The sequence below is a fragment of the Chanos chanos genome, chromosome 3 (genome assembly GCF_902362185.1).
Source record: "Chanos chanos chromosome 3, fChaCha1.1, whole genome shotgun sequence".
Classification (NCBI taxonomy): domain Eukaryota; kingdom Metazoa; phylum Chordata; class Actinopteri; order Gonorynchiformes; family Chanidae; genus Chanos; species Chanos chanos.
Genome location: NC_044497.1, coordinates 11,365,788 through 11,390,566, shown reverse-complemented (window position 1 = coordinate 11,390,566; position 24,779 = coordinate 11,365,788). Strand labels below are relative to the sequence as shown.

At 41.9% G+C, this 24,779-nt stretch overlaps 2 protein-coding genes across 2 annotated transcripts; both read left to right on the top strand.

Annotated features, from left to right (window-relative positions):
• Positions 1–645: 645 nt before the first annotated feature.
• mbtps2 (membrane-bound transcription factor peptidase, site 2) lies at positions 646–7,924 on the top strand. Its single transcript, XM_030768892.1, has 11 exons — positions 646–825; positions 1,138–1,286; positions 1,989–2,127; positions 2,465–2,568; positions 2,737–2,864; positions 3,664–3,782; positions 4,506–4,686; positions 5,013–5,107; positions 5,639–5,834; positions 5,957–6,032; positions 6,399–7,924. Exons 1-11 carry the CDS (start codon positions 751–753, stop codon positions 6,619–6,621), a joined length of 1,485 nt encoding a protein of 494 aa, XP_030624752.1. The 5' UTR covers positions 646–750; the 3' UTR covers positions 6,622–7,924.
• Positions 7,925–16,128: 8,204 nt separating this feature from the next.
• On the top strand, positions 16,129–24,516 carry phex (phosphate regulating endopeptidase homolog, X-linked). Its single transcript, XM_030768862.1, has 22 exons — positions 16,129–16,561; positions 18,067–18,123; positions 18,519–18,680; positions 18,766–18,849; positions 19,113–19,339; positions 19,588–19,656; positions 19,809–19,925; positions 20,089–20,172; positions 20,657–20,799; positions 21,106–21,199; positions 21,321–21,449; positions 21,693–21,794; positions 21,917–21,994; positions 22,229–22,332; positions 22,482–22,540; positions 22,867–22,921; positions 23,036–23,103; positions 23,200–23,330; positions 23,421–23,486; positions 23,595–23,699; positions 23,978–24,054; positions 24,207–24,516. The coding sequence occupies exons 1-22, from the start codon at positions 16,438–16,440 to the stop codon at positions 24,307–24,309; spliced, it is 2,238 nt and encodes a 745-aa protein (XP_030624722.1). The 5' UTR covers positions 16,129–16,437; the 3' UTR covers positions 24,310–24,516.
• Positions 24,517–24,779: the final 263 nt, after the last annotated feature.

Below are 24,779 nucleotides of genomic sequence, written 5' to 3'. Positions count from 1 at the left end.
TTTACAATTCCCTACCTGTTATGCTCAATGATCATTTTTAATACGATTCCCCTGGTGTAGACAGTCAATACTGTTAGGGGGAAATGTTTCAGTGTCACTAATCTCGGGTGTATTTGTTAATACAAATAAGTACTGCTTTATGTGCATCTTTGCCAATATTAAACGAATCTCTTTCAAATACCTCTGGCTTATGGCTAAGCATCAGTGCAAATCACACCAATAACCACAATAAAACTGTGTTCTGAATATAATAAGGAAAAATATAACTAGGATAGGATTTGTCCATTTTGATTAATGATACTTCAGACGTCAAGAGCAAAACGGTTTACAGTTTTCAGTCGTTCTGAGTGTATGTGTTTGTCTGTTTGTGTATTTGAAAAGTTTATTTTTCAGGAGTGGAGAATGCGAGAACAATTTGTGCGAAAGCAGTGTGAAAGACGCTTTCAACAAACGGCAAAACACAGTATGCATGAACTTTCATGAATTGAAATCGATATTTCTGTAAGCTACGATGAGAAGTAGTGAACGAAAAACAAAACATATCTGTCTCCGCTTACAGTACTGCGTGTTATACGCAAGACATGACGTAAATCCGGAAGTTGACTCTGAACCAGAGACGTGTTGTGAAGTATGGAGTTGTGTGTTGGTGGTGCTATATGCCTATATGATGGGTCTGAGCACATGTGTATGTGAGCGTATATTAATGTTTTTCTGAAACGTTTTGTTTACGGTACGAATGCTGTCTGCGCGATGATTCCAATACCGATTGTGGTGTTTGTGTTAGGAGGATGGTGCACGGTGTATCTTGCGGACACAATGCTAAGGGTAAGCGAATATTCACCGGCTTGTCTCTCTTTAAACATTCACACTTGATGATACAACATTTTGATTAAATAAAGTATGTAGAATATCTGTAAATATCTATATCTCATTTATTGGTTTCTTTTTCACATTTAAGCGTTATATAAGTTACTGTGATTATACCAAAGATGTTATTACTGATGTAATTTTGTGTGTTGTATTTGCCTTGTAATGTTCTGCACATTGAGTATATTGTCTCGTGATGTCAGTACTGACGGAAAATACTTTGCAATCTTAAATCAAGAATGGCTTTGTATTCCCCTCACAATACCGCAGTCCTCCAACTTGGTGAAGAGCAGTTATGAGTCGTGGCTATCCACCAATGGGCTCACACTATCGCCGTTCCACATCCGCTGGCAGACCTGTCTCTTCAACCGACTGTTTGCCAGATGCGCCCACCTTAACCCCCGTTTTCTTTACCTATGGTAAGTCCTGTCTCGTATAACGGTCATTCCTTTCAGAGGATACGCGTACCTCCAACATGCGGATACTCAGCTGTAATACGCTGCTTTCTAAAAACAAATGCTGCAGTTGCCTTAGCAATTAACTTGTTAGCATATAGCTTTGATAACAATTCATAGCTGGCTGCCTCAGAGCGGAATAGATCACAATACTGATGATAGCCAGATGAAATGGCATCATAGCTGCATGGCAGAGTGATGGAGACTGTATTCATGTACTCATTGCTACTCTTCATCACTATTCTCTCTTCCTCTGATGATTCTGTGCACTATTTTCCCCATGAAGACTGTTCATTTACTCTTATTTATTTCATTTTTAAAAAATTACAATTGAGAGCTCAATCCTAAATGCAAGACATACAGTTTCTCTTAAACTGCTTCACTTAAAACCACTGGTAAAATGAAACATGATGCTCTCTCCTGTTGATGTTTGTCAAATGCCAACACTGGCGTCCATCATTGGTCAGTTTTGGAACTTTTCATGGTGAAGTAGATGATCTTGACGCTGTATTACAGAATCAAATATGTTCAATTTCACTCTGTTTCTCTTAGCAGAATGTAGAAACGAATAGCCTAGTCCTGCAGTGGTTGCTTTAGAGAAATCATTGGTTGCTGTGTCAGAGGATGGTGTGTGGTCTTTGTGTTGAGTGGTGATTTTATTTGCAGGTTCAGTGCAGGGATGGTGTTTGGGGTGGCTGCTATGTTTGGCTCCGTGGTTCTGCTGAGCCGGACTTTGCTCCAGACCCTGGCCCAGATGATGTCAGAGACCCCAGAGGGGTCTCATGAGCAGGTCCTGCAGGTGGTGGTAAGTGTAGTTCTACAGAGAGGGGTTCAACTCATTTTATGAGCAATAAAGAAATGCCATCCAATGTGATGTAATATGCTTGTTTAATAGTTGCTTACATTATAACAGTGATATGTGATGAGTAAATAATGTACAGTGGAGAAGTTAGGGCATTTAGTACATTTATTTGTTACCTTTTCCCTTTTGAACAGTGATCCACAAAGGACAAAACTTAATGCAGTCTGATCACCATATTAATCCCCAATAGGTCTCAGAGATCAAACAGTCTTTGTTTGTTGTGTTATTTGTTTGTGTAACATAAGTATATATTTGTGTGAATTATTTCTGATGTCATCAGGTGCCTGGTGTAAATCTCCCTGTCAGTCAACTGGCTTATTTTTTCATTGCCATCCTTATCAGTGGAGTCATACATGAGTTTGGCCATGGGGTGGCAGCACTGAGGTGAGCATATTATACACTCCACAACATACTGTGTTAGAGCAAATCTGAGTCCCTGGTTTAACCCTGCGGAACTGTGTATCTCAAGCAACAAATCTACACATGCATAATCTTGTACAGTATTTTCCTTTTCTCTGTTTTATGCTGATGTATATTCTAAACTCTCTCCAGGGAGCAGGTAAGGCTGAATGGCTTTGGCATGTTCATGTTTGTGATCTACCCCGGAGCGTTTGTGGACCTCTTCACCACACACCTGAATCTCATCTCGCCCATACAGCAACTCCGTATCTTCTGTGCGGGTAACACTACACACGCTTCTGTAAACCTGAAAAATGTCTGGCTGTAGCAGTCAATTATCTATGTAACATATGCAAGTACTAGCCTGTTTTAGTGCAGTTTCTTGCATACTCCACTAGGTGGCACCAGATGATCTGTCCTGACACAAGGCCTAACTGAAACAGTGTTGTCACGGGTTGGAGTTGTCTTTGATTCCTTACACATTCTTTGCTCTCCAGAATAAGGGATTCATCAGCTCTCACATCATCTTTTTACTTTCACTTTCAAGGACACCACAACACAGTGAAATGTGGTCACAGAGTGTTACATTTCCATTTATGTAAATGTGTTGACCACTTGCACTGCTAGTGTGTGTGTATTAATAATGGAGACCTTCATAGAAGGAGAATTCCCAAGAAGTACACATTTTCCTGATGAAGAAACACATCATCCTAAAAAAGACATAGTCGTTTGGCTCTGGTCACGCCTACTGCCCTCTTTTGCATGTGTTTTCTCCTCAAATGTAAATGACCAGATGGAACTGATAGCACATCTTACGGCTGAACTCTGTGCTCTTGTGTTAGGACAGACTGTGGTTGGGAAATTGGACCTGTTCCCGCAGTAATTACTTTTTATCATGTTAATAGTAGTCAATCATCTTTTGCTAAAGTTTAGAGGGAAGTACTGAGAATATGTTGGATGGTGAAAAAGGCCAGAAGATTGGCTGCTATGGATGGAGAGGCTTATCCACATTCTCTCTCTCTCTCTCTCTCTCTCTCTCTCTTTCTCTTTCTTTCTCTCTCTTTTTCTCTCGGTCTGTAGGAGTTTGGCATAACTTTATGCTGTGTGTGGCTGCTTTGTGCTTCTTGTTCCTGTTGCCTCTCCTCCTGTTCCCCTTCTATTACACTGGAGCAGGGGCTCTGGTCACAGAAGTTGTGGAGGTCAGTAAAGATATCACCGTTTACACCAGGGGAGGGGTGTAAGTGCTAGTGAAGAGTTGGAGTGTCAGTTCAAATGGGGGGAAAAATCTTCAGTTAAGAAAACTGGCAGTAGAGGAAGTTGAGCTGAAATCTAGGAAATCATGTAATTTGACTTTTGGGGCGCGAATACTGGTGGCGCACTTAACACACCAATTTTGAGCAGTCAGTATGGAAATGAAAAAAAAAACCCTGCTGTTCAAATATATTATAAAACAGTTTACAGAAAGCAACATCTGTAATGCAAACTGAATAGTTAATGTTAACTATTTTTACACAATCTATATTTACATACAATGATTTGTATAGCTATTATTACTTACAATAATGAAACCTCAAATTAAACCTGTGTAAAATAGTTTGCAACATGCAGAATTCTATATGTATTGTTTGTTCTGTGACTAATTTAATCTTAATCTTTTTGCGTCGCGATTGCCGATGACATTTTTCAATACTGTGATTTCATTGAATGTCAAATTGGATAGCGTTTTCGCAATTCCAATTCTGTGCCCTCAAGAGCAGTGTCGATCGTATCTCCAAAGTCAAAGAACTGAGTGGAAATTTAACATCTGTTTATCAGTTCATTTCAGGTTTGACTCCAGCCCTGGTCCATATTCTTTCTATGATCACGTGATGATATTCAAGTATATTTAGCCCTGTCTCTGTGTTCTGCTTTATGTGTGGTAGGGCTCTCCAGCCAGCGGGCCTAGGGGTCTTTCTGTAGGAGACCTGGTGACCCGTTTGGAGGACTGTGCCGTGCAGGGAGTGGAGGACTGGCATTCCTGTATAAGACACCTATCCCATAACCCCCAGACTGGCTACTGTGTCCACGCTGCCAACCTGCAGCCGAGCTGGGCTGCAGGGCGAGGTAGAGAAACACTGTCGCCCGCACAGATGGGGCTCAATTTGGGGCACAGTCTACACTGGGAGGACTGGGGTTAACTTCAGGTTAATGCTTCAGACAGTGGTAATTACTCCTAGAGTGAAACAGGAGCAGAAGTCATTTTTAGGCCCACCCTAACATATTTTTTAAATCTCTTTTGTAAGGTTTAAGGGGCTGCGATTTGGAAGGATGTCAGTACTGGTCTTGGAAGTGAATTTGGAAGAGTGTAACCTGTTTGTTCATGTTTTTATGGCAGGCTAACCTTTTCTCATTGCTTCCTTTCGTTTTGTTCCTCTCTCTCTCTGTCTTAGCGTACAAACGCCTTGATGGGACAATGGAGTGTTGTAGCAATAGCAGTTTGACTGATCTCTGCTTCTCATACAGTAATAACCTGGAGAGCAAGCTGGTAAAAAAAAAACAAGGCTCACACATTCTCATTCTCATTCCAAATACAGTACATTTGGGATTATGTTGCTGTTGTTTTAAAAATGCCAGAACATTCTATCCCCCACCCTTCCTCTTTCTTCACCTATAACCTAGTTATGAAATTATGTGTAACTGTTAAAAAAACATTCAAGCCAACAATAAACCTTCAGCACAATATTGTAAAACTGAAAAAAAAAAAGAAAAGTTTGAATTAGTATGTAGGTATGTATTGTGGAGAGTGTTTGTTATGGTTTTGGTAGCTGCGAACATAGAAAAGTGAAAATATTTCTCCCTTCTAATGAATTTGTCTTGTTGGAATCTTCATGTCTTGGAACCTCAATATTCTGAATGTTTAACATATTGCAACAATTTCTCAAACATGTGAATCCAGGCTGAGTTACAGAGCTGTGTGGACTCGTCCTCTTATAACCTTCGATAAAAAAAATCTCTCTCCTTTTTTTTTTTTTTTTCTTTTTCCTTACTTTCTCCCTATCTTACGGTCTTTCACCAGTATGCCTGCCTGCCAGCGCGCAAGACCATCGAAGCAAGTCGGACATGCCGCACTAACACGGACTGCCAGACGGATTTCACTCCCAGTCTCTGTGTAATTCCCTCCCTGGAAAACCAGACCAAACTCATCCGAGTCAAACACCTTCCTCAGAGAGACATGCTGTTTGTTGGCTACCCCTCACACCTCCAGTTCTCAGGTCAGACATCAGAGTAATTCTGCTTAGGCACAAAGTGTTATTTCTTTACTCATGACGTGCACGTGTACATGCCTAAACACTGACGTGTTCTTAAACATCTGTTTTTTGTTTTTTTTCCATAGTGAGTCTTACCAACTTTGTGCCTCGCCTTGGGTTCCTTCATCTGGATCTACCAATCATGTTGGAGACCTTCAGCAAGTATCCTTCTCACTGACACATACGAAGCGTCACACTCCTGTCTGTGTCTTTCTAACATCTTTCTCAGGGTGCAAGGTTTTGGCAGGCAGTCTTATAGTTGTGTGGGTCTGAGTGGCATTTTAAAGTTTTACAGGTCTGTATCAAGAGGTTTGTCTAAATGGATTGTCTTCCTATCTGTATATAGTCTTATTATCTTTATTCTCACATGGATACACACTAAGTTATTGCACACGTTTAAATCTGTTTATTCTGCTGTGTTCATCCTATTGTTCTTAAGAACATGTGTGTGTGTGTGTGTGTGTGGCTTTATCTCTGTTTTACACCACGTCTGCTGTAATGGCCCTTGACCCTTGGCGCTGTGTGAAGATATTTGGTGTCGTTGTCGGGGGCATTGGCTGTGGTAAACGCAGTGCCTTGCTTTGCTCTGGATGGCCAGTGGATGCTGACGTCCTTCCTGGAGGCCACACTCAGCTCTGTGATTGTTGAGAAAAACAACCGGGAGCTGCTGGGCTTCTTCGTTCTGCTGGGAGGCAGTGTTCTGCTGGCTGCCAACGTGGCACTGGGCCTGTGGATGGTCACCGCTCGATAACGGACGCTTATCTCCTCCAGCAGGACTTCTCGGAGGAATCGATGTCTTCAGGAGGGCTTGAAGACCGTGAGGACTTCTCTGACCTCAGGGGAGATGAACTAAGTGGGAAGAGAAACCAGACACCAGCAAGGGCGCAGACTACAACTCCCAGCATGCATCACTCACCAGGGAAGAGTTGTACAGTCTTGACAAAATGCCATATTGTCCCAGAACTGGACACAGCACTTTTTAAATGGGACAGATTGACCAGAGCAGTCCAACAACCCTGGTAATCTTGGTGTCTGAGGACTGCTGTAGTATTGCACAATTTAATCTTTTTGTTGGTGCTACAGAGGCTCTCTCTCTCTCTCAGGCATTCATAGACATTCATAGACATACACAGTTTATTTGGCATCACTCATATTTTCTCTCCCTCATTCACTCTTGTACACACGTTTTTCAGCGTAACAGTAAGCATCTGCCTGCGTCAGGAGGGCAGCAAAGGTCGACCTTGCCTCAAAAACATGACCGTGTCAGTGAACAATTGAACGTAAGAGAATGAAGCTAGATGTAAGATGTTTGTAAATTATTGTTTAATTAAGTTATTAATTACTGTTTGGTGGGGACAGCAGTGCCTTCTTAGTGTGCCACCTTCATTTCTACTGGAGTCAGGTTCTGTGTGAAAGGAGAAAACTTGTAGTAACATTCTGGATTTACTTTCAGTTGTTTTGTTTTTCCCCCTTTTCTTAATGACCATCGAGTACAAACTCCATTTCGATTTTTTTTAAGGTTAAAAACTGTACTACACACATACTGACCTTGAAATCAGAGGTCTCCAGAACTTTTAAGAAATTACCCAATTTGCATCTTCAGATGGAGCATTCCATTTTAAACAAACAAAGAAACAAAAAAAACAAAAAACACTGAACCAATTAAAGAAAATTTTGAACGCTCTTTTCCACTCTTGTTCTCATGTGGACCTTTCTGTGAAAACAACAAAAGAAAGGAAATTCAGAATGGCCCCGTTTCACACAGAATAACAGAGTATTAAAATGGAGTAATGGTGACAATAACACAAAGCTGTCTGTTGGTGTAAGGATCTTTTTCATTTGGGATTTGTCACTCGCAGAGGCGCAAAGAGGCATAGTGATTACAAGGTTTGCCACAAAGGAAAATTTCTCACAAGCACAAAACACCTGGACCATCTTCGCTTTCTGTAAGACTGCAATAACTACTTTTGCTGTCTGTGAAAATTTTACAGTGTAATGTTTTTATTTTGTTGTAATACACTCTCCTGTATCGTGTTCAATCCTGCCTTTACGGTTTACCCTGAGCCACATTCATAAATTTCATTTAAACATTCACAGGTTTCCCGCTGGTTTTTGTTTACGAACTGGAGATAGTTTTTGTCTTGGTTTCCAGTATGTCCTATTTGATACACGTTTTGATACATCCAGTGCTGGGTGAGAGAGGGAGACAAGAGGAAGGAGGCAGGGATTAAAAGCTCTTTAATTAAAATGAGATGCAGAAACGTTTTGACTTCTTATTTTTAGGGGTCAGGATACAGTCTCGTCACAGACTGTCTGTGGAGGCGTCGGTAGAAGTGACTACTGTGGCATCTGCCTCTAGGTGGCAGGCTAATGTAGTTTGATGGGACTGCCTTTCATCCGTCATAAACTGTGGATGTGTCTTAGACTGGCCCCGTCAATCAAAGTCACCTGACCAAATGAGAGGTATGTGTCCTACGTTCGAGTGGCGTGCAGAACGAAAGCCAAGCGGCTTTCTGAGAGCCTCTCTCTCGGTCACGTTAAGTGCATCGGCGCACCTGAGCGGACGAGGGCTTGTGGAAAGATGACAGTGTTAAGAGGCTGTGACACATCTCTGAAGTCTGGCTTTGAGATCCCAGTGTTTGTTCTGGGGTTCAGTCCCAGAGCTCTGAACATCACTCTGTGTTCTTCTGTCTGAGCATGCCCTGTCTGTTAGTGTGCTAATGGCTTCAACGGTTAGATCAACGATATTTTTGTATGATCGACATGTATGTCAATGCAACCATTATACGTTCTTATTCTATGACATACCAGTTGTTTGCAATTAAAACCAAAGTGACAAAGGACCACATCTTTTATAATGCCCATAGTTCATAACATAGTAATTCTGGGTGGGAATGAAGAATAAATCAATACAACCAAAATTAATTCAACACAATCCACTGTTATATGAGACTGACATCCCTACTATTCTAACTGCCCTGATTACATCTACAGTGACTGATGCATGTTTAAGACAAAGTGAATTGCTGTTGTTACAGTTTTCCTCTGACATGTGAGACATGTCTTAACTTGAACATGCCGTCAAAACATCATTTTCTTTCACCACATTCTAATTGATGTATTTGCAAAAGAAGTGGGCCTTTTAGTTGTATTTATTTGTTTTATTTGAGCACTGCATTTGTTAGAAAATATTTGTTAAACTGAACAAGGTACTTGTGTCAGAGTTATGTCGCTGTGGTCGGACATATTTGACAGGATGTGCCTGACCTCTGCAGTATGAAGAGAGAGAGAGAGAGAGAAGGAGGGATAAAGTTTCATATAAGGGGAACATAACCATTTTAGATTCTGATTCACCAAATCAAGACTCTGTGTGTCCTTGGCCTGACTGTTTTGGACAAGATTTGCCATTGTGTACTTTAGACAGAACAGACAGTTAAAGACTCGGCAAGTCATTACCTTCTGTCCAACAATAGCACTGTGACTCAGATGACCAGGTCAGACACTTTGCAGTTGTCAGACCTGAGTGAAAAAGTTTTTTGAAGCATCTGAGTGACTGGGACCAGCTCCAATACCTTGGCTTTTTTTTTTTTTTTTTCCTTTCACCTTGTGTCTTTTTCTACTAACGTTACTAAAACGTGTGACAGAAGCACCACGCAAACATCACGTGAATGCCTCGTCGAGACTTGATCTTAGCTTCATTTAGTCAGTTAATCGAGATTAGTGGCAGGAACAGCAAGTTCAGGGGGGGGAAAAGCGGCAATGAAAAGCAATGGGACAGGGCCCGGTCATTTTGTCCCAGCAAACGAGCATCATCTGTCCCAGTATGTCGTGGCGGTCGTCGGTTTCAAGCGGATCGTGGGACGGCGGAGGATTGGATTCATTTTTCAATAACATCCATTCGCCTCTTGATCCATTCGTACGTTTATTCAGCCCTCTGGCTGCTCTGGCCTCTGCAGTGTCCCAGGAGAGCTGTAATTCAGTCCTGTGGCTCTAACTGAAGCATGACACACTGCTATAAACAACACGCATTGTCTCCCTTCACTGTAGTCTTTTCTCTCTTTTTTTTTGTTTTTATTAAAAAACAAACTTACTTCCTCCCATGCTGGGCGTGCGGTCAGCACTTAAGGGCCACGCACCCTTGGGAAAACAGCCGTCCGTGTGTCTGCTCTATTTCAGGGGGACGTAATTACGCCCGGATGTGGTTATGCGTGGAGGGTCCGGGCTACTCCCAGTCTGTGTGTTTATAGGAATATTAGGATGAATATGTGTATTTGTGAGCGTGTGTGGATGGTTTAAGGAGATAGACTAATTACTGGGTTTAATAGATATAGTCTGGAAGCATTGCTGTGTCTGGAGAGATCTACCCTCTCTGTCCCTGTATAGCCTATTTTCATTTTCACCAGGTCATATCTTACCTCCAGGAAGGACTAAGAATGTAGGTTTTTTTTTAAAGTATAAAATCAACCAATGAGGGCTGAGAATTTTACCCTGTAACATTTGCTGTATTCAGTACAACACATGCAGCCTTGTGTGTGTATTTTCTGTATAGTAATAATGAGGTCTGTGTTCTATGTTCTGTTTGTTTAGATTTCCTGTCAAAGTTAAGCCCTGTCTGGCAAAGAGCTGCCTCCATTTTGTTATATAGTTGCCTTTGGGCAGTAGCTGTAATCTAACTGAATGTCTAAGCGTGTATGTAAGGCAGCTGGTAAGGCTCTGCTTTCTGGCATCTCTCTGGCAATGTGTCCTGTCCTACGTGGAGCTGTGTTCTTTCACGCACACACAGGGACACAGACACCCTGAGCCAGACAGTAAACTAAGTGTACGCTCATCCCCCCTCCATCTCAGTTCCAATGATAATTACTGGGCTCTGTGATGATAAGCTTTCCCTCCCATGTACTCTGTGTGTGTGTGTGTGTGTGTTCAGTACGTGTACTTTTGTTTGAGTATGTGAAGAACTCAATTTCATTGATAATTTTATCTTCAGTATAGCGATACAAGCTGAGACGTTTCTAAGTTTTGCCTTGGAGGACATTCAGGAAGGAAGAATTGCTTAATATGTTTTTTTTTTTGTGCTACTATCAGCATTCCTTGGAACAGAACTAGGAATGTGTAAAGTGGTGGAAGTTCGTTTCATCTTCTATAACTTGAACCATGAGATCGATGAAAAAAAATACCCTTTTTATATATATGTACATATATATATATATATATATATATATATATATATATATATATATATATATATATATATATATATATAAAAAATATATATACGTATATGTACAACCATTACCTCAGTGAACTTTGGCACAAGTTGTTTGGTTTTTAAGTGTCAAATGGTTGATGAAAACCACACCTTTCCCTGTTGGATGATGTGAAGCTGTTTTCCCTCGGTCAGCCTGCATAAGTCTCGATTTGATGAAGTTACCAGATTACAGAATGTAAGCAATGAAAAGTATTGATAAACGCTGATCTACTACAATAACAGGAAAAATTACGTCAACAATTTAATTACAAGGTGATAATTTTAAAATGGCTTTATATGTCTACAACCATGAAGTGAGTCAGATATGTTTGTGATCGTACCAGTACAACAAACTCATAACCTGTTGCAATTCACAGTTGTTTTCAATGCCCGTGGGGAAGAAGTCAATGAAGTCTGATACTTAGGATCAAAACCACAAAAAGAAAAACCGGCTGAAAATGACTGTTAAGCTGTAAATGTTTTGTTGAATAGCCTTGAGGTAATCATTTAACCTTGTTTATCTCTTTACTGAATATTGCTAATATTATTTGGATTGATCTGATGTCATTCTCAGATTTTAATCTTAACATTACAACAAAGGTCCATATGATATCTTTGACCAATGAAGACTCAATAAGAAATTCTCTCATAGTTAACTCCTGCACTGTCTAAACAGAGTCTGACAGTGCGCCGACTTGACGCAGCATGACAGACTGTCTCTCTCTGAACACCGTTTTATAGGCTGTGGTTCTTTCATTAAAGCTAAGATAGGGTTTAAAGCCTGTTTACATGCTTGCTGTGTTACTAGCTTTCCTTAAAACTGTGATTCAGTGAAATGTTCAGTCTTTTAAACGCGCGCGCACACACACGCACACACACACACACACACACACACACACACACACACACACACACGCATGTACACTTATTTTGTTTTTGTGATCAAAAGCAGGTGTGAGCGCATTCTCGGTTATGATCATTTGCGTTCATTTGTTTGGATGGTTGCATACAGGAAATCTGGATTCTCCTCTGCGAGAGAGTTGGCAGTTCTCAGAAGAATGTACAAACTTCAGGTGTGACGAATCAATCTTTATTTCGTGCATTACGGGAGAAGTACACCTCTGAGTAGAAACGCAGCTCACTCTAGAGTATGCAGTTCTCTGATGAACGGAGAGAAGCACAGGGTTTATATAGAGTGAGACAAACCACCATTGAGGTGGAGTGATGTGGGAGTGGGACTAGTCTCTCTAACCTTTTTGGACTCCGCCACACAGCACGTTCTTGAAGCGCAACTGCAGAGCGAATCCTAAATGCTCCCTAGCTGAACCAGCCCTGACCTTCCTTATTCTACAGCCACCTACGGTCTGAAGAGCAGATGTCACACTCCCACACAACTTCCTCTTGGTAACTTCCCTTTGTGTGACATATGATTTTATCTTTAATACAGACGTAACCTCAAACTGCTGCAGATGGTCACGGCCCGACATCCCTTCAACAGTTTCACTTATCTAATCTAAGATGCTTTCACCTAAGGTTACAAACAGTTCAAGCAGTGACAGATGCTCTTGATTATATTGAGGTTACAGCAGATCTGAAGGTTACAACAGATCAATAATGTTTTCCCCGCAGTTGTACTATAAACATTTTAAACGTTTGGTTCATGGTGGTTTTAGCATTCATTTTTCATGCAGAGTAATGTAAGTAATGTAAAGAAAGCTGGATATTTTTCAAATTTGTCCGGAAAATGACAGGATGCGCGTTTGGCCAATGACTGACCAGTAAATGCAAGGGATCATTTGAGAGATTGGACGTGATCATTAAGCATCGATATGGCATGTTTATATCCATCTTTGTTTTCACTTAATTTCACTTAACATAAAATATTGTTTTTTATTCATCATTGACGACATTATTTTAAAGACTTTGACTGCAAAAATAACCTGAGCGTGCATAAATAAACAATTAGACAATTTATTATTTAGTTCAAGAATAAAATCATTGTAAATGTGATGAGTGAACAATAGGCGTGAAAAGAATACATTCCAATCATCCTCCAACAGTTCAAAGGACGCCCATGTGGAGGGGCAGATGCACTTTACTCTGCTGTAAAAGCCTGTCACCTCCGGCTACGGGCACAGATGGGGACAGATAAACCTATTGGGTGGCAGCAATTGTCAACCAATCTCCTGTGTTCCCAAAGCGCAAGACCGACCAGAATCACACTGTCGTGGGATAATGAAATAAGCCCCTTTGATGAAGAAAGGACAGCCAACTTGTCCCTGGAGATTCTCCTAAGTGTATGTATCTGCAACGAGGTGTGTATGCTTGTGTGTGTGTGTGTGTGTGTGTGTGTGTTGGTTTGTGCATGTGAGGCTGATGACATACTGTCACGCTACTGCTCTTCTCCAGCAAACATCAGCTACAGTGTGTGGATTAGTTCAGAGAAGTGTGTCAACATTGACACATATTCACACTTACTCTCTCTCTCTCTCTCTCTCTCTCTCTCTCTCTCTCTCTCTCTCTCTCTCTGCCCCCCCGCTCTCTCTCTATCTCTCTCTCTTACTCTCTCTTTCTCTCTCTCTCTCTGTATTTCTCTCACGTCGAAGAAGTCACTCACTTAATGCATCTCTCAATGAGTTTGTCATTTTTATCGTCTGTCCTCATCAGTCTGCTCTCTCTCTCTCTCTCTCTCTCTCTCCTCTGTTTAATACACCCATTCCTGGCCCTCACTGTAATGTTCTATAAAGAGAAAATGTACCATGAAAAGTAAGCACTACAAAAAGAAAAACGAAGCCCGCACACTTAACCAAAATGACTCCCTCTATAAATACATCTAAACCACAACAGAAAAGTGTAGGAACGCCAGAGACGGTTTGGATGAAAACACAACCGGTCTCTGTGTCTTTCTAAGGAATACGGACCTACCTCTGACAGTTTCATATCATTTGATAAGCAATGTCTTCCATGTCAATTAAAACAAAACAAAATAAAACAAAACAAAACCAAAAAAACGCCACTGAATGTCAAATGCTGCAGTATTTGACCTTGAGGCTAGATGATAATAACACTGTGAAGTGTTGAGTATTGAGTCCAACCTGCCAGAGGAATAGAGGCCAGTGTAGGGATAAGCTAAAAATCTGCTGTCAGGGCCTCTTTGAGTCAGAGTCATGAAATGACTGATTGCTTTTGGAGATCATGATTAGGGTGGTAGATTTGAAAGAGAGGATAGAACAGCGATCGTACTTACTCAGGACAGTGAAGTGTTAACTGTATGTTTCACCAGGGAGACCTATAAACATTTAAGAGTTTTTGGACATCACTGTAAGAGGGACAGACAGACTGACACACACACACACACACACACGCACACACATACCCAGACACAGGGCTAAGTGGTACATGACAGGTATAGGGTCATCTGTGAAAAGCTGTCTCTGGTCTGTTGTTCTGTTTATGCCATTAAATGTGATTAGTGAAGAGTGAACGTGCAGAGACCCATCTCTTCACAACATGATCTCAGATTTACTATCTGCTGTATGTACACACACACACACACACACACACACACACACACAAACACATCCCCAAAAGGAGACTGTGAACTGTTACCATTACGCTAGCCTGCCCAGATTCAGGGTAAAAGCCTTTTCTAGTCCTTTCTATTAACTAGTCATGTTTCCAACTCTTGTCTTTAGGGCTTCAGATTTGTGTGTGTGTGTGTGTGTGTGTGTGTGTGTGTGTGTGTGTGTGTTTGTGTGTTGAGAGATGCTGTGTATGTTTGGAATCCAAGTGAGAATCCACAATGTGGCCAGGGAAATATTTTTCATGTTTTTTGAAAAATACCAAACACCATCTCTCCCCGTTCCCTGATGTGGTTCCTCTCACCCAGAGACCTTCTGCATGCTTCTCTCTGCCTCACTTCTGAGGGACACAACACATTACAACAACTTATTCTTCATTTAAAGAATTTCCACCATGCGGTATTTCTGCATTCTCAGTTCAGAATGTTAAAGACAAAAAAAAAAGTTTTACGGTCAAATACTCATTTAAATACAAGACAGTTAGTGACAAAACTTAAAGCAATTAGTGACAAAACTCGCAGTGAAAACCTATAGCACTGTCCTAGCCTTTGACTTTTCTCCTACTGTTTAATTCTTTCCTCCCTTTGGAAAATAGTGAGAGACAAACAGATAATAGAGATATATGTGCCACGTTCAAACTCAAGTTTACCAACCCAGGCTTGAGAAAAAAAGACACAGATAAGTTATTGACTGTCTGACTGTCAGCTGTGTTTTGATGTTAAGCAGAACAACTGAGTTTAAAAATGGTTCGTTTGTTAGTTTTCTTTTTCTTTCTTTCTTTCTTTTTTTTTTTTTGGAAACTTTGATTGATATAATACAGTGTGTTCACCAGTTTCTGGACAGAGTTGCTGCATATATTGATACCTGACGTCCTGTTCTTGCTCTAACTAGGTCTTCTCCCTTCATCAAGTTACACCCTTTCTACACAAACTGTTATATTCATCTTCTCTGTTTTGTTTAGGGAGCTGACACGCTTAAAGAAAAGAAGAAAAGGAAGCAGGATGAATAAGCCTGAGGACAACCTATCATTTCACTCATGCTGAGTGGGCAGGAGAGGAGGTATATAGTACAGACAGCGACCTGGAGCATAAACATACTTAGACCATACTTCAGCAATTTGAGAGCGCACACACACACACACACACACACACACACACAAACATCATTCATCAGCAACCCACTCATAGACCAGAGTTTGTGCATAATTATGCCAGTCAGTGTGGTGCCTTAGAGCTCTGGGGGTTCCTCCCAACTCCCACTTGTGGTCCTCCTCGTCTCCTGCTATCTTTCTCCCTCTCTCCATCCTCCCCTTTCATCATATTCGCTGCCTCTGTCTTACTCCTCCCTCTCTCACTCTCACCCTCTCTCTCTCTCTCACTCTGTGTGTCAGTGACTCTTATTGGCATGTGTAGTGCGGCTCTTGTTCCACATGGCCTGCTGTGTTGTCTCTGAACTCTTGGGTCTGAAGACTGTCCAGCTACAGTTGATGTGACCCATGGACCAATGCCACTGAACACGAAGATACCTCAGCACGGAGAAAAAGCCAACACTGCACAGCTGAGTGGAGGTCTCCACAAAAAGAGAAAGACCACTGAACAAGACTGAGGCTTTACCAGAATTGATCTCCGGGCAAGAGGAGGTCAGTTTGGGTCGGAGCAGCGGGGAGGGACAGGAGAGAGTGAGAGAGAGAGAGTGGAAGAGAGAGGCACAGATACAGGTGGAGTTCAGACTGCCAGGCAATATGGAGATGGAACATTTGGGTGGAGGAAGCTCTAAACAGACTGGGAACCCTAACAGACTTTTAAAGGCAGCCCTGGCTGTGTCTGTCTGTCTCTGCTTGGCTCTGCTGATAGCTGTCATTGCCGGTGAGTACTCAACACACACACGCGCGCGCGCATGCTCACACACACACACAATACAAACTTTCTCTAACACAAAGGTTTTTTAACACTAACTTTCTCTCTGACCCCGTTTACTTTCCAGCACGTTCAGTTAACTCAAATCCTAATTATGTACACGGTGACGAAGAGAGACATTCACTCATTGTTAAGTTGTGTGGGAAAAGTTTGTCTGTGTGTTTATGTGCAGTGTGCTCCACTAACAGGGATATCTTCATATGCATGTGTTTGGGTCACAGATTATTTTTGGATTGTATAGAGTTTCACTCAGGGCTTTGAGCAGGAAGCTGTAATTACATCAGAGTAGCTCAGTAGTAGAGGACAGGACACATGGTTTTAGCGAACCTAGTGTTGTGCTCTCTCAAATCTTTAGGCTTTTGAGTCTAAATGGGAAAAATGACAACGCTGTGTGTGTCTGGAGCATTGGGTGGATGGGTGTAAGCATGTTTGTGTGTGTGTGTGTGTTTGTGTGTTTGTGTGTGTGTGTGTGTGTGTGTGTGTGTGTTTGTGTGTGTGTGTGTGTGTGTGTGTGTGTGTGTGTGTGTGTGTGTGTGTGTGAAAATGTGTGTGTGTGTGTGTGTGTGTGTGTGTTTTCTTGTGTAGTTAGACTAATTGTAGTCCTGGGAATAGGGTGTACAGAGTGGTGGGAATAGCATGGGGAGAGGTTTTTTTCTATTGTTTCTTAGTGTTGAGTGAGGCCTGCATAGTTGTGGTGAAATAGAAGTGTAATTATGCTCAGTTTTGTCTGTACATATCTCAGTCAAAGACATGCACACATGCACACGGAGACAGAGAGAGAGAGAGAGAGAAAGAGAGAGAAAGAGAGTGTTCTGCACTAGCGGTGCTCTGGTCTTTGGAGTATAATGAGGGTAACCCTGACTGTGCTGGGGACCTGTAAAACAGGGGAGTGTGTGCAGTCATGCTGTGGTCATCTGTTGTCCAGTTGTGCACTGGACTGTAAACATAACCCTATAAACACATACTTGTTCCACTTTTCACTCCACAGTTCTGTTCTCCGATGCAATAATACAACATGTACGCTAACAGACGTTGACCAGATTTGTTTGTACTTGTGCAATATAAATACACAAACACATCTTTTGACAGATTTTTGTAGATGTATACAGTGTGTGTGTGTGTGCGCGTGCGCATGTGTGTGTGTGTGTGTGTGTGTGTGTGTGTGTGATTGTGCTTTATGATGTTATGTGTCTGACCTCACTGGCCTGTGTGGTATGTGTGAGGTGAAGTATTAACTCAGCATTCCAAATAACATCTACTCTGCAGACAGCTGATATAGCTCTGTGGTTAATGTGTGTGTGTGTGTGTGTTAGTGTGTATATGTGTGTGTGGGTGTGTGTGCGTGGGTGCTTGTGTGTGTATGTACAGTGCCTACTGAGAAGGTTGCTTTAGGACATGAACATGTATGTATTATGGTGGCTTGATTTAACTAACTCTTTCCTCTCTTGCTTTAGTATCACAGAAAGCAGGCCAGAATGAGTACTGTTTAACTCAGGAATGCATTGAAGCAGGTAAACTACACCATCTCTTTCCAAACACACTACTGAACTCATACAAACTGCATATTAAAAATGTTAAATCAAATATCTGTGAAAGGCAAAAATGCTTTGCACCAAGACACCTGAAACTAAATTGGTTGTTACCCTCAACTTGGTTTCCTGATCTGATGAGAGAGAGAGAGAGAGAAAGAGAGAGAGAGAGAGAGAGAGAGAGAGAAAAAGGGGATGAAGGGGTGGTGGGTTAGGGCAGAACACCTTTTCAGTTGGTTTTCAGTGAGAGTGTGAGCTCTGGCAATTACTAGCATTTCCAATCCCCCTTCCACTGAGTTAGTGTATGTCTTTGTTTGTGTGTGTGTGTGTGTGTGTGTGTGTCTCTCTGTGTGTGTGTGTGTGTGTTGATTCTGCAGCTGGTTCCATCCTCAGTAAGATGGACCAGTCTGTGGATCCTTGTGATGATTTCTACCGGTACGCATGTGGAGGCTGGCTCAAAGAAAACCCCATTCCGGAAGATTCCTCCAGTTACGGCATTTACCCCTGGCTTAGACAGAACGTGGATCTCAAACTTAAAGGTAACTCATTATAAAAACTCAGACTAGTGATAATGGTATTCTAACAGTGCGTCGTTTGGCTGAAACAATGTTTTCTCTGTCTCAGCACTCCTGGAGCAGCCGATAGTTGAAGGAGACATTGAAGCAGTGAAGAAAGCCAAAGTGCTCTACCGTTCATGCATGAATGAGAGTGAGTGACAAGAACCTCTCACAAGTCTCTTAACGGTAGCGACAGTCCCGAGAGACAAATGTCAGCATGGCACAAAAACAAATCCAGATATCTGAAACTGAAACATAAGCTTCTAGAATGAAAGATTTGTGAACAAAAGAAAAGAACACTGAGGGGGGGTTCCCCCCCCCCCCTTTTTGTCCCGTGACCGTGTTTATCAGTCGTCATGTCTATCTCTTTCTCTCTCTCTCTTCCTGTCCTTTTCTCTCTCTGGGTTTTCTCAGCTGCTCTGGAGGTGGTGGATGCTAAGCCCCTGCTGAAAGTTTTAAGGCAAAAGGAGTTTCGTTGGCCGGTTCTGGGAGATGCACTGGGTTCTGCGTGGAAGTGGGAGGAGTCCCAGTTTGACCTGCTGGAAACACTGGCGCAAATCCGCACACAGCATAGCAAATCAGTGCTGGTACGCCTCTACGTCTCTCCCGACGACAAGAACTCCAACCAGTATATCATCAAGGTGGGTTCAGATCATGCACGGATAAGTTCATGCTGAATGAATACTTGTCGTTCAGTTTTAGGTCATAGCCTCTGGTTGCAGGTTACGTTGCTTGAGGCTCAGTGGACTCCAGCGTCTTACTGAATGAGTTGAAATCTTACTTTTGAATTGCTTTGTGCTGACACATGCATGGAGGGGTATAAAAAAATGTGCATGTTGATCATTTTGTTGTGATATTTCTCTCTCTCTCTCTCTCTCTCTCTCTAAAGCTGGATCAAGCATCTCTGTCTCTATCCTCCAGAGAAAATTATATCACCAACACTACTGAGGCACAGATGGTGCGTCATATTATTTCAATTCAAAAATACATAGATAATGGAGAAAACTGTTCTCAGCTATTATTTTGAATTACAACGAAAGCCCAGTAGTCACATGTCCATCTCTCTCTCTCTCTCTCTTTCTCTCTCTTTCTCTCTCTCTCTCTCTTCAGTACAGAGAGGCTCTTCTCAGTTTAATGGTGGATATAGCCATCATGCTTGGTGCCAATGAACAGACTGCTGCAGAGCAGATGAAATCTGTGCTAGATTTTGAGATGAAACTGGCCCAGGTAAAATGGAAATGGAGGTTAACAGGAATATTTGTATACCTTGTCATATCTCTTAATTTATGGAGTAGCTTATATAACCAGAGCCAAAGTCCTTTAAATGAGAAAAATAGCATTTGATGCTGATTGAATCGTTAACAGACTACTGTTCTTACTTTCTGTGTAGATTGTGATCCCGTTTGAGAACCGTACTAGTGAGAACATGTACAACAGATACAGTCTGTCCCGTCTACAGCGCACCGTGCCAGAGGTGAGATACTTAATGCAGCCGGTTCTACTGTACACAACACACACACACACACACACACACACACACACACACGTGCACCCACACACACATATATATGAGCTAATAATAGCACAATGGATAATCCCATAATCTTTACTGATAAAAGATCAGAGGATGAGTTTGTTTGTGACTTTTGAAAGGACTCCCTCAGTGTGTGTGTGTGTGTGTGTGTGGGGGGGGGGGGGGGGGGGGGTGGAGGGAGTGCATAAGTGGGTGTGCATGTGGTGGCAGTTGGAATATGCCATGAGATGACTGGCCACTAGAGGGAGAGAAAAACAGATTTTTTTTTTTTTTACGTGCTCTCACAAGATGTATGTTTGACATTTACCAAATTGAATCAGTTGGTCTGTCGGCCTTTCTCCCTCTCTATCTGTCATTATCTTAAAAATGTCTCCAAAACATTTTCCTCTGAATTCTCTCTCTCTGTCTCTCTCTCTCTCTGTAGTTTAACTGGCTGAACTTTGTAAGGGCGGTGATAGACACAGAGCTTTATCCAGATCTGTCCATCTCCTCGTCAGAGCAAGTGATTGTTCGAGCCCCTGAGTATTTTAAGGACCTCTTCAGACTCATTAACAGCACAGAGTCCAGGTAAACACATTTATTTACAGGAGCTCCAGACCCACACACACACTGACATTAATTACCCTGCATTAACCAGCCCAGCTGCGTGTCTGTGCGCCTGGACAATGTCACTGATATGGATGTGTGTTTGTGTGCATACATGTTTATCTCTGTATCCAGCATGTAGTCTGCCCAAGGCAGTGTTGGATGCTCTGTTCCAATTAATCCAATTTAAAAGATGTAATACAATTTTTTTATGTTTTGGTCCATTTATAACCCCCCCCCCCCCCCCCTTACCCACCCACACCCTCCACCTGTTAATTACGTTTTCAGGACAGTGGCAAACTATGTAATCTGGAGAGTTGTATTTTCCAAGGTTACTACGCTCAGTAGACGCTTTCTCTACAGATTCCTGGACTTTGCTCGGGTTAGTTCTCCTATCCCTCGACACCTTCTACCGGAACATTCTGAACTCTTAAAAGGCATACTTGGTTTAGCATGGTCATGTTCTCTTCGCTCTGTGAGTCACATGGTCATGTGTTCTCCAGGTCACCACAGGGACAACCTCACTGACCCCCCGGTGGGACAAGTGTGTGAACTATGTGGAGAATACACTCATCTATGCCACAGGACGACTATTTGTCGACGCTCACTTCCAGGAGGATAAGAAACATATGGTATCTCATTCTGTTAGATCTGATGAGAAATTGATAAAATGTCACAAGAAGGTAGATTTCACTGCATTTTGTCTCCCCCCAGTGGTTATTATTATTATTATTATTATTATTATTATTATTATTATTATTATTATCATTATTATTATTATTGTTGTTGTTGTTGTTGTTTTAAAAAAACCTCGGAATGTGCAGGCTGCTCTCTTTGTTACTGTAAATGTGTTTTCTCTGGATTTGCCTGCTCAGATGGAGGAGCTGATAGATGGCATCCGCTGGGCATTCATCGACATGCTAGAAAAGGAGAATGACTGGATGGATGAGGGCACAAAGAAAAAAGCCATAGAAAAGGTTGGTGTGCAGGGGCCTCCTGTCTGTTTGTTTTCAGTGACTTTAATAATCATTGGCTGTATATATGGATCTGTGGATCCTGTGTCCATCTCCCTCATTTTAAGTCCCTCTTCTTCCCCTAGGCTCATGCAGTCCTAGCAAAAGTGGGTTATCCTGAATTCATTTTAAATGATACCTACATCAATGAGGACATCAAACGGGTAGGTCTACGTGTTTTTCTTTTTCTGTTTTCCCTCCACATGTGACTATGGGTCATGTGATTGTGGGTGTCTTTTTCCATTTTAACTTTTTATTACATTTAAATTTCATTTTCATGCAAGGATGGAAAATATACTAAACCTTATGCTGTCTAATGTTGTGTGTGTGTGCGTGTGTGTGTGTGTGCGTGTGCGTGTGTGTGTGTGTGCGTGTGCATGTGCATGTGTGTGTGTCAGCTGTCATTGTCGGAGAAGGATTACTTTGGGAATGTGATGCAGACATTGCGGTTTATAGCACAGTCAGACATTGGCTGGCTGAGGAAAACTGTCCCCCGCACAGAGTGAGTTTATCAGTGGTCATGACAGGCCTGCCCCCTCACCTCCTTCTGGAGTCTTCTCACACACCACTGTAATAAATGTGTGGGTTTTTTTTAATTTCCTTTAACACACACTAGAGCAGTGGAGACACACGCTATATCTTTCTTTTCAGATGGTTCACAAATCCAACGACTGTCAATGCCTTCTACAGCTCATCCACCAACCAGATCAGTGAGATTTGCTTAAGAATTCATTTGTCTGTAAAACATAGTTTTTTGTATTTTCATTTTTCATTCTACAGTTTTTTTTCATTTTAATAAAAGCAGAATCACACACACACACACACACACACACACACACACATATATATATACACTATAAAGTAAAAATAAATAAAAAGCAGAATTAATCGGTCACCTCCATTCACAACATTTTAGTGTAAATATTACTTCACATAATCCAGTTGAAATCTTCTCCAGACAAAGCAGGTATCTTCATAGCACTGCTTATCTTGACTCTAAAATGGGCTGATAACTGAACTGGTTCTCTTTACCCAGGGTTCCCTGCTGGAGAGCTTCAGAAACCCTTCTTTTGGGGACTGGACTACCCACGGTGAGGAAATGACTTTAAAACTGGGCCGCCAGACATGTCTGTAACAAAACATTACTAATGTCTGTGTGTGTATGTGTGTGTGTGTGTGTGTGTGTGTGTGTGTGTGCGTGTTAGATCTCTAAGCTACGGCGCTATTGGTGTTATTGTTGGACATGAGCTGACCCATGGTTTTGATAACTATGGTAAGTCATTGTACTATTCACTCAATGTCCTCACATTATTTACCATTCTGGAATGAGTGCCATAACCTTACATTGTCTTTTTGTTTATTTTTATAGGCAGAAAATATGATAAAGATGGTAACCTCGATCAGTGGTGGAGCAATACATCAATAGCCCGCTTTAATGACAAGACCCAGTGCATGATCGACCAATACAATAGCTACCACTGGAAAGAGGCGGGACTAAATGTACAGTATGCCTTAAGGCTACTTACTTTTCAACATATAGTGCTGTTCACTGCTGATATTAAACATATTCTCATGTGTGCTTTTCTGTAGGTCAGGGGAAAAAGGACTCTGTCAGAAAACATTGCAGATAATGGGGGAATGCGGGAATCTTTCAGGGTACTGCACAGTGTTTTCTGACTAAATGAGAAGAATTGCGTTCCCTTTTGCTTCAGGTTAATGATGACTGTTTTACTGACGATGTGTCTGTGCTGACTCCTTTAACAGGCATACAGGAGATGGATAGAGAAGGAGAGATCAGGTGTTGAAGAGCCTTTGTTACCTGGACTGGGTTTAACCAATAATCAACTTTTTTTCCTGAGCTACGCACATGTGAGTGCACAGGGTTGACAATATTCGCCTGTCAGACAGTTCCCAATCCACAAATGGGCTTGTGAATGTTCATAAGCTGGTAGTTTATGCATGTGTAACTGAAGCTGACTGCACAATGTCCAGTGCTGTGGGATTTCAGGAACAGGATAAGAAAACACACTGTCATACATATGATGTATATGGATAGGCTGAATATTAGATTAATTTTTCTCATTTTACAGTTTCATAGAATCCATTTTGGACTTAAGTTGCCTTTTTACTGACTTATTTTCCATTAGGTACGCTGTAACTCTTACAGACCAGAGGCAGCTCGGGACCAAATTCAGAGTGGAGCTCACAGTCCACCTAAATACAGGTGAGAGAGAGAGAGAGAGAGAGAGAGAGAGAGAGAAATGCACTGACCTGCATAGAGTACCCATTACCATCTCCCCTCATGTCATTTATCAATGTCACTGTCAGGTTAGGATGATGGATGTCACTGATACTAACCTTGTTGCCATGGTGTAGGGTTATCGGAGCGATGAGCAACTATGAAGAGTTCAGCCGTGCCTTTAACTGCCCGGAGATGTCAGTCATGAACAGGGGGGCGGAGTCATGTCGGGTGTGGTAATGTGTTTTGGTGCGAAAGAGGACTTGGACAGATATGAATACTGATTTGAATGAGGTGAAAACACAATCAGCCAGAAGTCACTCTATCCAAACCACCAAAAGAGCAGTGACTGACATGTAACTCTCTGGACCACACTGTGTATGGTTTCACATCACTGGAATGAAGACCTACAGACACACTGCAACTATGATTGTCCTCAAAGCAGGCTGATCACATCAGCCCCCCCCCCCCCCCCAAACTGTAACTGTCCCCAGAGCAGTCATGTCAGGTCACAAGTTCCTTTCCCTCCAACTGTAACTGTCCCCAGAGCAGTCATGTCAGGTCACAAGCTCTTTTCCCTCCAACTGTAACTGTCCCCAGAGCAGTGATATCACGTCACCAGCTCTTTTCTTCCCAAATATAACTGTCCCCAGAGCAGTCGTCTCAGGTCACAGGCTCTTTTCTCCCCAACTGTAACTGTCCCCAGAGCA

What these genes read in the sequence shown, in the direction of transcription:
- mbtps2 (XM_030768892.1), top strand. Translation starts at nt 751, where the DNA reads ATGATTCCAATACCGATTGTGGTGTTTGTGTTAGGAGGATGGTGCACG. An exon ending in ACTCCGTATCTTCTGTGCGG is followed by an intron (nt 2,865 to 3,663) that starts GTAACACTACAC and finishes CTCGGTCTGTAG; the next exon opens with GAGTTTGGCATAACTTTATG. An exon ending in GAGCTGGGCTGCAGGGCGAG is followed by an intron (nt 4,687 to 5,012) that starts GTAGAGAAACAC and finishes TCTCTGTCTTAG; the next exon opens with CGTACAAACGCCTTGATGGG.
- phex (XM_030768862.1), top strand. Translation starts at nt 16,438, where the DNA reads ATGGAGATGGAACATTTGGGTGGAGGAAGCTCTAAACAGACTGGGAAC. An exon ending in TCAGGAATGCATTGAAGCAG is followed by an intron (nt 18,124 to 18,518) that starts GTAAACTACACC and finishes TTGATTCTGCAG; the next exon opens with CTGGTTCCATCCTCAGTAAG. An exon ending in CCATGGTTTTGATAACTATG is followed by an intron (nt 23,104 to 23,199) that starts GTAAGTCATTGT and finishes TTATTTTTATAG; the next exon opens with GCAGAAAATATGATAAAGAT.